This window comes from Zerene cesonia, chromosome 12 (genome assembly GCF_012273895.1).
Source record: "Zerene cesonia ecotype Mississippi chromosome 12, Zerene_cesonia_1.1, whole genome shotgun sequence".
NCBI lineage: Eukaryota > Metazoa > Arthropoda > Insecta > Lepidoptera > Pieridae > Zerene > Zerene cesonia.
This window is the reverse complement of record NC_052113.1, coordinates 2,119,843-2,133,887: the sequence shown is the minus strand read 5'-3', so window position 1 is coordinate 2,133,887 and position 14,045 is coordinate 2,119,843. Positions and strand designations below refer to the sequence as shown.

The 14,045-nt window shown below is 32.8% G+C and overlaps 3 protein-coding genes across 4 annotated transcripts in view; 2 read left to right on the top strand and 1 right to left on the bottom strand.

The window, feature by feature from the left end:
* The window catches only part of LOC119830637 (ribosome biogenesis protein WDR12 homolog), a 205,132-nt gene that overhangs the window by 169,688 nt on the left and 21,399 nt on the right, over positions 1-14,045 (top strand). The window lies entirely within an intron of this gene.
* Positions 6,053-8,783, top strand: LOC119830638 (methyltransferase-like protein). Of its 2 annotated transcripts, none has more exons than XM_038353696.1 (4): positions 6,053-6,221; positions 6,532-6,684; positions 7,107-7,523; positions 8,425-8,783. In XM_038353696.1, exons 1-4 carry the CDS (start codon positions 6,142-6,144, stop codon positions 8,735-8,737), a joined length of 963 nt encoding a protein of 320 aa, XP_038209624.1. In that variant the 5' UTR covers positions 6,053-6,141; the 3' UTR covers positions 8,738-8,783. The 2 variants fall into 2 exon arrangements, with proteins under 2 accessions (XP_038209624.1, XP_038209623.1); XM_038353695.1 differs by having other exon boundaries at positions 6,069-6,369.
* Positions 8,928-13,321, bottom strand: LOC119830635 (cytochrome P450 CYP12A2-like). Its single transcript, XM_038353687.1, has 9 exons — positions 13,169-13,321; positions 12,594-12,718; positions 11,798-11,934; positions 11,488-11,600; positions 11,080-11,196; positions 10,626-10,904; positions 10,076-10,235; positions 9,670-9,882; positions 8,928-9,289 (listed from the first exon to the last, which is right to left on the bottom strand). The coding sequence occupies exons 1-9, from the start codon at positions 13,225-13,227 to the stop codon at positions 8,966-8,968; spliced, it is 1,527 nt and encodes a 508-aa protein (XP_038209615.1). The 5' UTR covers positions 13,228-13,321; the 3' UTR covers positions 8,928-8,965.

The following is a 14,045-nucleotide window of genomic DNA, read 5'->3' as shown; positions in this document are numbered from 1 at the left end:
TAATGTTACTGTTGAGATAAAATTATTCATTGAAAATTATAAATGATATTTTACAATGCGTTATATGCGTTAGCCGTTAGTATATCGCTGGATTAACTGTATATATGACAACAAAATATTCATCAAATTAAATATTTGGTTTGAAATAAGCTAAGAACAAGGTTTGCCTGGTCATCGTTCTAAACCTTTTTTGCATAATTTGATCTACAAAGTATTAAAAATGTTATATAACTCATAACCGATTTTGATTATATCAACCACAACATTTTAATAAGTAAGTTATAATTTAAATAAAGGATTAACTTTACTGTAACTTCACAAATATATGTATGTATGTAGCTTTCTACCTGCTGCTACGTCCGCATAGTCAAATGAAAGCCACTATTACCGTGGGATTTACTAGATAAAACCTATCCTATATCCTTTCTTAGATTTCAAACTATCTTTGTTCTAAATTTCATCAAAAACGGTTCAGCGGTTAAAGCATCAATAGGAGACAGGAGGACAGAGTCCATTCCGAATTTATAATATTTGTAGAGACAGTAGATTCATAATATGGCAATACAAAAAGCGGCAAGTAAAAGAGCTTCTCATATAGCAAAGTGTGTAGTTTTATTGGGTCCATGAAGGATGGAGGCTCATCCCACTTCAGAAGGAGCACTCTTGACCGCAACAGATGGTCTTACTCCCCACCTATGGTTGTGTGTGTATAATAATGCCACCTACCTACTCACTAAGTACCTTTACATGTTACGCCGTAACAAAGTATAGGATGGCATGATATGAATTTTTATATCCTCCACAACTTTTTTCATTTTAATTAAAGCGAGTCGTGTTTGGAGTTGTAAAATAAGGATTCTAAGCTATTAACGGATTTGATGTCTGTTAAAAGATATGATGTAACGTCATCAATTATAATTTTTAAGTCGGTGAGATTTGATTTAATATAAATTGATATTGATTTGCATACAAATGTCGCTGTATCACCTATTAACGTGGTCTTTTATAAATCTTTTAGTACATGTAGGACTGCAGTATTGGCTCAACAAATTGTCTTTCCTTTTTTATGTACCTCTTACTATATCGTGTTTGTTGTTAAATAAAGTGTATTAATTATTTTTAGGCCCAAGCACCTAACACGTGAAAGTAGGTTACCGCTAAAAGTGCGATCTATTCCAAGGTTTTAAGGAAGAGAAATTATATTTTAAAAGAGGTGGTTAAAAACTATATTTATAAATTAAAATTTTCATTTATTTAAATAGTTCACTTTTTGTTTCGATATGGCAACATGACAACATGACATAAATAATAAAAAATGTATGATCTGTAACTATTACCATCTATTCAAATCCAGCTGTATAATCTGTGAAATATTTCATATCTTCACACGTTCCCGCGCAATGAGACGTGCCCGTTCCATTGCACGCAGCCGGCGGCGGTGCACAACATTTCCGAACGCATAGCCGTTCAATATCCGCGAGGATTGTTTGTAGATCCACCCTACACCCGCACCCCATTCCCCGTCGTCCTAATGGAACCTCGTGGTATCTGTCGTTTAGACATACTTATTATTACTTAGGTCTCGTATATAGAACTGAAACGAAGTATAAATTATCTATTTCTAAAGCCATAACTGATGGAACTTGTATGCATTTTCAACAGATATGAACTATTTAATGTTTAGTTTTCTATCATTCAACTGCTTCATGGCGGGATTCGAACCCGCATCTTTTCGCCAAACCGTGGCGGCTAACCTAACCTCTCGGCGGTCGGCCAGCCGTGGTTCCGCCTCAGTAATGGAATTACTTCTATTTTTTCGGTTCCTTGTGACTATAGGACACCCAACGCCATCTATTGAGACAATTAAGAACCATCTAAACCAAATTACATTCTGTTTACGATTGCAATGAAAATTGGTACGTAGATAGCTAAAAGACTTGAATAACATATAGGCAACTTTTTATCCCGATATTCCTATGGGATACGGACTTACGCGGGGCGCATTTAGTTTTTACACATTATATTTAAGATAAACTTATGGACTGACGGGTGAATATTGTGTACATAAAATATACTTTGTCAAGTAGTGTCAAACTAATAATTCTCAAATCTCAAAACAATCAAACGCGCTTACCATCTTATTTAAGATTTAAGATACTCATAAACACGAAAGATGTACGCCTGGACTTCGATCAATATAATAAAAGTCGATGTGTCTGGACACATAAAACAAATTAGCAAATTAAGTGTTCCCACTTCGATGCGGACAAACAATTTTCAAGCTCAGATGCAGTTAACATTTCAGTTATGGAAGTTCAAACCGTGCATAAGTTGTATTTAACAGTTCAAATCGAAACGGTTGAGTGCCGAGTGTGTAGACTGGAGACTGTATAGCGTACAACTGTTCTAACTTCTACTTTGACGCACAACCGATATGTGAATAGACGAAGCATTTGGCACATTCGGTATTCAGGTAATACAGCTTCTTTGGGGCCTTGGATTATATAGGAGTATTTAAATGGATAGCCCATAACATAATATTTTTATTTTTGATTCATTTCCTTTAGGGATATATCAATCCTTTAAGTCATAATATTCTTTATGTATGAGTTATATAAACCAAAATTTAGTTCACTAGTTGATTTCTTTTACTGTTACAGATTATATATATATTGATTCCTTTATATCGCCCATAGATTTTCTGTATCTAAAAAAAAGATTTCTTAAAGTTCCAAACTATTGCAGACGTAAGTCTTAAAAGTGATTAGAATTTTCCAGACAATCATTCTGTCTCTTTCTACAACTCAGGGAAGTGTAACTTCACACACTGCACAAGGTGACACACGTTTTGCTTTGTGCACTTACTACGTGATTTACATTGCATTTACATGCAGTTCATTCACACATTCGAAACTAATTCCGACTCTACCAATATCTATACTATCGAAGTACTAGTAGTTGTATCAACATTTAAAAATATGCTAAAAATCTTATTATAGAAATAACTAGCTGCGCCCCGCGGTTTCACCCGCGTAAGTCCGTTAGGAATATCGGGATAAAAAGTTGCCTATATGTTATTCCAATTGTCCAGCTATCTACATACCAAATTTTATAGCAATCGGGTCAGCAGTTTTTGCGTGAAAGAGCAATAAACACACACATCCTTAAAAACTTTCGCATTTATAATATTAGTAGGATATTGCATTTTATTTGACGGAAAATGTGGAAAGGTTGTTAAAATCTTATCTAATCCACTCTCAATAATGAATGTAACCCCTGAAAGAAACCCTAAGTAAACATATAAAAGTAATGTGAATCCCTATTTAATTCCTCTACAATCCCAAATACATCCCTGCCCCGCGCTGCAAAGTTATGCAGTCGATTTCAGAACTGTCACATGATACCTGTTCGCTACACGCCAGACTTAGTTCCTAAATTCAGATGTTCTCTAGCCCGCTCAAATCGAGACTTCGATTGCTTTTGTTTATTTTAATCGCTTGTACACTAGCGAACCGAAATTAGTTTGTGCATCGAATTGTGTTTGTTATATACGTAGTATTATGTTATCTGTGGTTATACTTAGGTAGCAAGTCAGCAAGAAGGAAAGTACTAAATTGCTAATAGCGGGAAGCTTAAAGCTGCTACCAAAGACCTAGTTTGAATACTAGTAACGAAAAGATTCCTGTAGTTCCATGCGTGTTGAGTGTTTTTCCAGAAGGTCGTGGTAAAATCTCTATTTAATGAAGGATTATATGGAAATTTCCTGAACTTCTTATTTGATATTTTGTGTTTTATTTTATCTCGTTCATGTACAATGTTATGCGTCACATTAACATCTAAAATTGAATTAAGAATAATAAAATAAGGCAGATGTATCATCTTTTGTTCTCGGAAGAAAATGGTAAGAATGTAATACGTATAGTTAAATGTATGTAGTACGTATGTTGGTAATACCTAATATAGTAATATGTTCCCTGTGGTAATACTATTTTTGATCAAAAATTTTTCCTTACTGCTACCAAGAATGAAATATAAGTCAACAAATCATTAAAAAAATAAAAGAAAAAATTATAAAAAAAAATTATATCAAAACTTTTGTACTGGTTTCATTGATGACACAATATCTTTCTGTTCCGAGTTGATAATTCAATATATAATAATTTAATTTTTTGATCTTAATTATTTTATAAAATCCAATCTTATTACACATTATAAATATTGTGCCATACCATTACACCTTAGTTATGATATTTGTATGAATCGGAAGCTGTAACTATCTTTAAAAAATTAAAAAAGTTATACAAGCATCTCCGTGATAGACTTATTAAGCTTACTTAATTACTTTATTTGAAGTATCCTACTATCCTACTAATATTATAAATGCTAAAGTTTGTAAGGATGTGTGTATATTTGTTACTCTTTCACGCAAAAACTACTGAACCGATTGCAATAAAATTTGGTACTTAGATAGCTGTAAAACTCGAATAACATATAGGCAACTTTTTTTCCCGATATTCCCACGGGATACAGACTTACGGAGATGAAACCGCAAGGCGCAGCTAGTGTTATATAAGTTTAGCCATATTTAATGGTAGTATATATATATATAATGGCAGTATAGTTTGCAATAAAATGCCCACTTTATACCAAAAAGTTAGTGGCAGTCTTAATACGAAACATTGATCTCTTTTGCAGGATAGCTTTTCGACTAACCGACTTAGTCTTCCCAGGAATACTAGGCGTCTAAGCAAAATCTCGTTTTATGGTCACATCTTGCTAAAGTTTGTCAGTTTAAGAGACGTTATAAATTTCAACATACAGCTATTTCGTTTGCGGGAAGTCGTTAATGACCCGAAGAATCGTTTTTATGATGTTTGCTTTGATCACAGTACAGCATCAAACGTCGTTTATGACGCAATAACATCAAATTCAGTAACAAATTGGAATTACGATATCTACAAGACTTTTTTCTAAATATATTTCCATTCAGCATAACTCATTAACGAAATTTTGGAAGTTTAGTTATAGTTAAAATTAATATTATAAACTTAATTAATCAAAAATGGTGACATTCCTTTAACAAATTTTGTTTTGCAAACAAATACTGAATATTCTTTTGCATGTTTATGTGTTAAAAAAATGGTATTTTAATATGATGATTATGATAAGGAAGCCTAACAGTTATTTATTTGTTTATACATTGAAATTATTTTGAGCTTTAAATTTAATTATAATCAATCTTATTTCTCTTAATCAATAAAAATTCAATGTAATGCTGGAGTCGAGCACGCTTTAGCACAAGCTGGGCCATCCAGCACCAGGGATGGTATCAGAACTCTGACGAATGTTTCTGTTCTGTTTCTGTTCGTTCGGCATATGGGAAAGCCAGACGCCCATGTCCTATTCCTCCATCTTCCCTTCATTCCCTTCAATACCTTATTCCTGTCGTCAACCGTTTCTAAATCCCTTTTCACTTAAAACGGGCGACGGTGATCGCTTATCGGATAACTCAGTAACCCGCTTTAACAAAGAAAAAAATTAATCCAAATATACTTCTAGGTACAGTGACTTAGAAAACAAATAAATTAAAATATTTTTTAATGTTCTTGATCTTCAACAACATTACTTTATATATTTATTATGTTCCGTGTATCCACTTCAATACAAATTATTGGAAGCACAGATGACAGAACAGTTATAATATTCTAAGCTAACAGTATAAATTGCATTGTAATCAGTGGTGTAGTTATGGGGACAAGGGCCCTGGTGCATAGGGAAAGAATCGGGCCCTCCTCCCCTCTTTCCGCCTTCCTCCCCTCTTTCATGGCTGAGGTTAGAGGGCCCCCTGAGCTCCGGGGCCCTGGTGCACTGCACCACCTGGCCCTATGATAGCTACGCCACTGATTGCAATCCAAATTGAAGATTGAAAAGTTCGAATTCTTATTATTTTTATTCAAGTCTGTCAATTACTATTCAATCTATGTTATACGTCCCATGTGTTAATGACAGTACGTCATTTGTCATTCCAATGTCAGGACGTCAAATCATGATTTAGAGGTTATGTTTATGTTAACAATAGAGATAAATACTTTTAAAATTAAGTGAAACCTTCAAAAATTTTCTTCTAAATCAATCAAATAAATGGAAGAAACAGACAAAAGGCCTCAATTTGGCAACAGATTGCTTGAAAATGTGGACGAGGTCTTTAAACATAACGCTTGGTACTGTATTTCATATTTCAATTAGAAGTTGTACAAAAATACGACATACGAATGAAGTGGCTTTGGAAAGCACAAGGCATAGAAAGAAACCTGCCGGTGGATCACGGCTTCTAAAAGACCGCAATGACCTTTATCTGTTCAATGCATGGTATCTATAGTTGATAGTTATAAGCACAAGATGTTTCGTGAAATATGTCTATCGATGTCTATTAAAAGTTGTATTCAAATTTAATTTAACAAAATAATGAGATGATTATTGAATAAAAATACATATCTCAATTTATTAAAAAAGTAAATAAAAATCTTTCAGGGATAATGTGCAATGGGATGAGGAACAAGAGAAGGCAGCTCAGGAGAAAGTCGAACAAAACTCCCTCGTAACGTTTTCTGATGATACCTTGAAAGATTTAGAAGAAAATGCTGATAAACACTGGGATGATTTTTATGACATTCACCAAAACAGGTTTAATGTTGGTTAAATAATTTGTATAACTACCCCAATCCTAATAAAAATGTAACTAATAAGGTTCATAGCAAAATTTCTTTTTTTAGGAAAGCCAATCCTTTATTTTTGTTTATTTACCATTAATTCTAAGGTAAAATAATTAAATAAATTATGTATCAATATTAGTTTATAGAGTTAACATTCTAAAAGTCCTCAAAAAAAGCTTAATAATTTTGAATAAAAATAAAACAAATCATATCAAAACTATTTACTGTTCACCAAGCTATACAGAATAAAGTAAAATAAATAAAACAATCTGCCAGCAGAGAAGAACAATAGATGGTCTAATTTATTAAGCAGCAATCACTTCCTGTCAACCTGGTAGGTTAGGAGACACAGTATATTTCCAATGTATGTAAATCATTGCTATTATCTTTCAGATTTTTCAAAGACAGGCACTGGCTCTTCACCGAGTTTCCAGAATTAGCACCCGACAACACTTCAGCTCCCTGCCGAGTGTATCCCAATGACTCTAATGTAAATGACATTGGAGTACAACTTCAAAACACAAACATTGAGCCCAGTGTGAAAAGATATATCTTCGAAATTGGCTGCGGTGTAGGCAACACAATCTTTCCCATTCTACAATACAGTCGGGATCCTAATCTCTTTATTTATGGCTGCGATTTCTCCTCCAAAGCTATAGAAATTATGAAAGATAATGAACTGTATGATACAAAGAGGTGTGAAGTTTTTGTACTCGATGCTACCACTACAGACTGGAATGTGCCCTTTGAAGAGAACAGCATTGATATAATTGTATTGATATTTGTATTATCGGCTATCGATCCACACAAGTAAGTCACTTTTTTATTTAAACACTGCAACTAACAATGGGAACTAGTTATCTAATATAATTAAAGTCTGTTAAAATGCAGTAACATAGAATTTTTGAAAGTTTACATTGTAAATGTCCTAAAGTATATACTCAGGTGTGTGATAAAATCATCAGCAATCCATGCAGCTCTGATGTTTTCTTTTATCTTAGGCAGATCTTAATTAAAATTTATTTTTTTTGCCAAAAATATCATAATGTTACAGTCATGTTTTGTTTGGATTTTAACCAACTGTAGATTTTATGTATATACACTGATTTAAATTTTCAACTGCAAACTTTGAATGTATTTTGCCTCAGAATACCTATATCTGTTTAGTTTGGTTTTTATATATTTCAATAGCATCTTAGGTATTTGAAGTATGTTGGTGTAGCTTTTCAACTGCTAGGCCAGCCAAGGTGACTGATGCAGGTTGGAATTCTGCCTCATGATGTATATATTTTTTTATATTCTATAAAATACTACAAATATAAGTACTTAAGGCTGTTTAACTAAAAAAAAAATATTTCCAAGGTAATTAAATTTAATTTCATTGATCTTAACTACAAGTATATCCCAAATTTGCAATTAATCATTATAGCATTTGGTTCAACAAAAAGAATCTGTCAATCAGTTGCGTAAAAGTACACATAAATGGGAAAACAATTTATTTTAGATAAAAATTTTAATTGCCTTAAAAAAATAAATAATTGTGGTTTCAAATTATAAAAGGTTTTTTTCTGCAAAATCTTATAAGACAAAATAATAATAATATATAGTATTTTTATGAAATAAAAAATATTTACAATAAAAATTATTATATTAAGGCTTTTATATGCTTAAATTATTAATTGTACTTAAAAATTAAATAATAACATTTCAGGATGAATGGCGTAATATGTAATATTTTTAAATACCTCAAGCCTGGCGGTCTCGTTGTATTTCGAGATTATGGAAAGTACGATTTAGCGCAATTGCGATTCAAAAAAGGACGGTGTATATCGGACAACTTCTATGCCCGTGGAGACAAAACCCTAGTATACTTTTTCACACAAGAAGAAATCTCCAATATGTTTAAAAGTGCTGGATTTTTAGAGGAACAGAATTTAATTGACAGACGTCTCCAAGTAAATAGAGGTAAAAAGTTGACAATGTACCGAGTGTGGATACAAGCTAAGTATAGGAAACCACTATGATCTTGATTATAAATGCTTGTACAATAAAGTGTATCAAAAATCGTAAGTTCATCTTTATATATGTAAATTTATACTTAAAATTAACATCAACTTTCCTATTTTAACTGTCATTGTGACAGTTCACGCATACATAAATACTCAAATAAAAAGTAGAGGTAGTAAACCGCATCCTTAACTATATAATCATAGTACACAACATTCTAGTTTCATTTTAAACTTCAAAAATAATTAAATGCGCTGAAACTTAAAATGATAGGGTTTCTTAAACATGTTCATGACTTTAGTGATCTTTTCCGGCGGTGGTCCCGTCCACGCCACACTCATATTCTGTATCACTTTCTCTATTAGAATCTCAGTCTCTAACTCGGCTATTCTTCTTCCAATACACGAGCGCACCCCGAAGCCAAAGGGCTGAGTGACCATGGGATGAGTGTTGCCATGATATAATGGATCTGACTTATCGACCAACCATCGCTCTGGTATAAATTCTGTAGCTTTTGGATAATGTTTCTCCATTTTACTTAGCACCTCGTTTGGAGACAGGACATCAATCTGCAAACCGATAATTTTTGTACAGTCTAATACTTGATATAGATAACAACGAGAAAATATTATTATTATTGAGCACTAAATTTCACTTCTATGAAATCGTTAATTTTTTTTATAATCATTTACGATGGAATGAGAATATCAGACAGCAACACAATTAGTAGTGAAATCCCGTATCCCCTAGTAGAGTATGGGGCAAAGATGGACATGTGTTTCACCGATCGATTTTCTTTACGGATAAAGAAGTAAGTCAGCCTTTGTCGTGCCAGACAGAGACATATCATTTTGTGAGCCCCCACCGCTAGTCGAACACAGGATTCCTACAGTGATTAACCAAGGAGGTGGTCAGGAACATAATTACATTTCATATTAAAATAAGTTACCCCTGCAGGAATATGGTAGTTAGAAACGATATGGTCCTTGGTAGTTCTCCGTAAATTTGCTGATATGACCGGATGTAATCTCTGTGACTCTTTGATGCATGCTTTTAAATATCTTTTACTCGGCGTAGATGAATATATTTCTTCACGAAGTTTCGTCTGCACGTCTGGGTTACTTGCCATATTATACAATAGAGCCGTTACTCCGAAAGCCACCTTGAAATAAAAATAATCTTAAAGGATAGTATCATTGATTTCACATATCTTCCAAAAACAGATTAAAACAATGTATAGCAAATGTGTAAAAGCGAATTAAATTGTAATTTGATTGTTTCGAAACGTCAACGAAAATTAAGAGTGAAATAAAGTATTTAATTAGTATTTATCTTATCGTATAAAAGGAACGCACAGTATCTATTCCTGCTAACAACATTTCACTGGCCATCATGATGGCCACCTTCTCATCAACTGCTAGCAGCTTTTCAATGATACTTTTGTCCTCGTCCGGAATATCATGGCCTCGCTCATTTATCTGCCTTTGAGCTTCCTTTATGAAAAAAGCACTTGTACTAAAAGAAACAAGTAGTGATTTATAATATAAATTAAACTGACTTCACTGACTTCAACAATTCCAGTTATTTGAAAAAGCGTAAAGAAGACGTGGAAGCCCTTGCTACGCTATTATCCTTTATTATGCTGTGTATTAATCTCAAAAACTACTGAACCGATTTTGATGAAACATGCGTCGAAAATTTCAATTGGACTTTAAGGTTTTTATTTATGAACAAACATACATATATACAAGCAAACAAAACGTGTATACGCTTATAAAATTTGTTACACGTGTTAAGAAACTGATTTAAACTATCTAGATATTTTACATATATATGTTACATTTAAATCTAGATATTAAACTTTGCTTACAACAATTTAATATGAAAATTTAGAAAAGTACATACTTCCACTGCCGCTCATACGTGTCTAAGACTTTATTAAATGTCGGTGTCGGTATATATTTCCACGGATTTGGCTTGAACTCCAACTCCCAAGTGTATTCCACAACTTCTTTCGCACATCTGATCAATGTTAAAGCCGGATCGTCTTCCTTCAAATTGTCCCGTAGACAACCTATTCTACTTCCTAGACCCACGTAAGCTACTGATTCTAAAGACCATTTTGTCAGATCGTCATCTAATTTCTCATTCAGCATTTCACTGTTATCAGCATTTTTAAGTAATCTGTAAATCGAAAAGTGATTCAATTCATTGTATGAAATTGGAACTTATACTTGTATAGAATAGATATCGAACTCGGTTCTTTGCATTTTACCGTATTGCACTTTTCATACTTACTAAGAAATATACTTTTTTTTTCAATACAAGTATTGATCAACATTCTAAGAACGAATACTACCTAGATATAAAGTCATCTGCTATTTCACTCAGCGCTGGTGCGTAAAGTTTAACCAGCTTCGGTTTTAAAAATATCGGATTCACTTTACTCCTGAAATCGCGCCATTGTGAACCTTCTCTGAAACATAAGCAGTATACGTTTTAGCTATATTAAACTTTACAGTGCGTAATATGTGTACGTGTTCTGTCTGTTGTTGGTGTTTAAAACACAGCAGGGATTGGCTCTAGACATTATTCAAAAGAAAACTCCTGTTTTCTGTTGAATAATGTCTAGAGCCAATCCTCTGTCTTCTTGTGGTAAAGGCATTATATAGCACTAGCAATCTCCTGATCCTGATAAATAATGCCTTTACCACAAGAATATTAAAGTAAACATCACGCAATAATCAATCGCTCACTTTACACTTACGCCGTAGTGAGTCCATACACGCCGTCAAATCTCGACTCCTTTAACTTTGTTCTGTAGTATACCAACGTCTGGAAACCCGGGCGAGATGGATTGACTTCCTCAGATCTGTACACCTGGGTTACATACATACTTATTACATCGTTACTCATTATTTACTAGATCAAAATTTTTGCGTAGTATTATGCAAAAATTTTGATATACTGCATAGTATTTTTTCACCAAAATTTTAAAGAACACTGAGATTTCTTGTATGTACTTCCTTTGTACTGATTACGTAGAGATAACTGTATAAAGGTTTTCTGTAACAAACCTGATCATAGTGTTCCGGCTCATACAATATCAACATGTTCGCCCTCCCAAATATACCCTCCAGTTTCACAATAGGTCCATATTTGTCGTATAGAACTTTACACAAATCATATAACGTTTTTTGTGGACCCACGGTACCTAAAATGCAAATATGACATGGAAAAATACCATAACACCTTAGAATTATTAATTAAAAGAAATGCTGATCACACATGTTATTGGTAATCCATGTTGGAAAGCGATCACCACGCCCATGAGATTTTTGACATGTGCAGAAGTAGGGCCTCTGCAGTCGCGTTGCCCGCTTTTGAGGTATAAGTGATAAAGAAAGGATGGACGATGGGTATAAAAAAGGGCAACAAGAAGGATACGGGTCTCTATTCACCGTAGTATTTTCATGCTACTATTTCACGCCGATGTTCAGTACTTTAATACCTTCGCCAACGTTGCAATTGGCCCAATTCATGTCGAAGCGTACTCAACTTCCACGTATTTTTATATCTGAATTTGGTATTGGTTCGTATTTTGTTTTGAAAACTATATACGAAAGGTGGTGTAAATTTTTTAAATCATTTTACATGATTAGAAAGACTGATGTATCAATATGAAATTTAGATATAACTGTAATACATAGTCAATGTATATTGCAATAACAATTGAATTGACGAGGAACAATGATAAAATTAATATAAAATTTTATTATCATTAAAATTTTCAGTCAAACTAGGCCCTGGGTACCTGAAGGTGTCTTATTATTGGTATTTGGTACCATCAATCTTGATAATCAGGTTACTAACCAATAACAGGTAAGAAGTGGCGCAACGGTCCTATAAGCGGTAGGGATGACAGTCCAGGAATTTCCTCATAAGATTTTAGCGATTGTGAGGAAGAATTTAATGTGGTCATGTGCCGAACATTATTTCTGTAAAAGATACAAAAATATTGTAATACAAGATATTATTGCAAAAAAAAATTACATCTTTTGTGCACTCAGAAAAAAATTTAAAGCATGGGGGGGCCTGTATAAAAATTTTTGGGGGACCACCACAAGGTTAAGGTATTAGAAATATCGCTCGTGAATATGTTAATTTTTCAATGGCAAATTTTTACAATAAACTACTTAGTCGAAAAAATTCATAAATAATTATCAAGCTAAGCATTTTTTATGATATACACAAATTTGATTGAAACGGCGGTAGATACAGCCCTGAGGCGACGTCAAATATAAGTGACAAAAAATAGGTACCTATTAAGTAGGTAATAGTGGATCTATTTGACGCAATAAAAGCAATTCTTAATTATTATATTCAGATCTCAAATACATTTTCTTTAATACACACTCCTTCATTAATGTAAGTTAAGAATAACGTACCCCTGACTTATATTATGCGACATGAACAAATTTCGATTTATATTCCGGAATAAAGACATGTTTAATTTACTGCTTCAAACTGTTTAAATACTACTCTTTAGTGTATACTGCGTCAGTAAAAATGTTTGGTTAACAGTGTGCCCAATCACTAAAAATAATGACTATGACCTTGAATAATATTTGAGAGATATATCTATATTCAAATCACGCTCACAGCTTCACATTACTTACGTCCTATCAACATTAAACAGGTATTATGATATGCGTGTCTATACGATAAATTTTTGTTAACAAATAACGTTTAAATTGTAATATCTCTTATAAAATAATATAATCGGAAACTTATTGCTTAATTTAATTCAAGTGCTCAATTTTACCGAAAAACCTACATATTAAAATTGAAAACCTTTTAAAATGTTGTGAAAAAAAAGTGAGTAAAACAATAAACATTTTTAAATCCGTGTCCAATTTAAAGTAATATAAAAATATGTTACAAGAGCAAAATATGTGTTACGATGTTGACCTATGTTGGGAAATTGACAGATGACATTTGACAGCAAAGCGCAGATACATTTTAACAGTTATAATATTTAGTAATGCATATTTATGAATATATATATAATGATAAATACTGCTTCTCTGATTATAGTTATGCTTAAATCTTTAAATAAAATTTGTTTTTCTACCTTTATAAACTTGACACTGGCAAATAGTTGAAACTTATTGCCATAAAGGAAGAAAAAAAATACATTTTCCCATTTATATGAGGTTTATTTAGTGTGTTATAAATTAGATCATTGTTTTTTTTTTTATTTTTTTATTTTACCTTATATAAATAAATGTATTTTCTTTCTATTTTCTTTCTATTTTCTTTCTT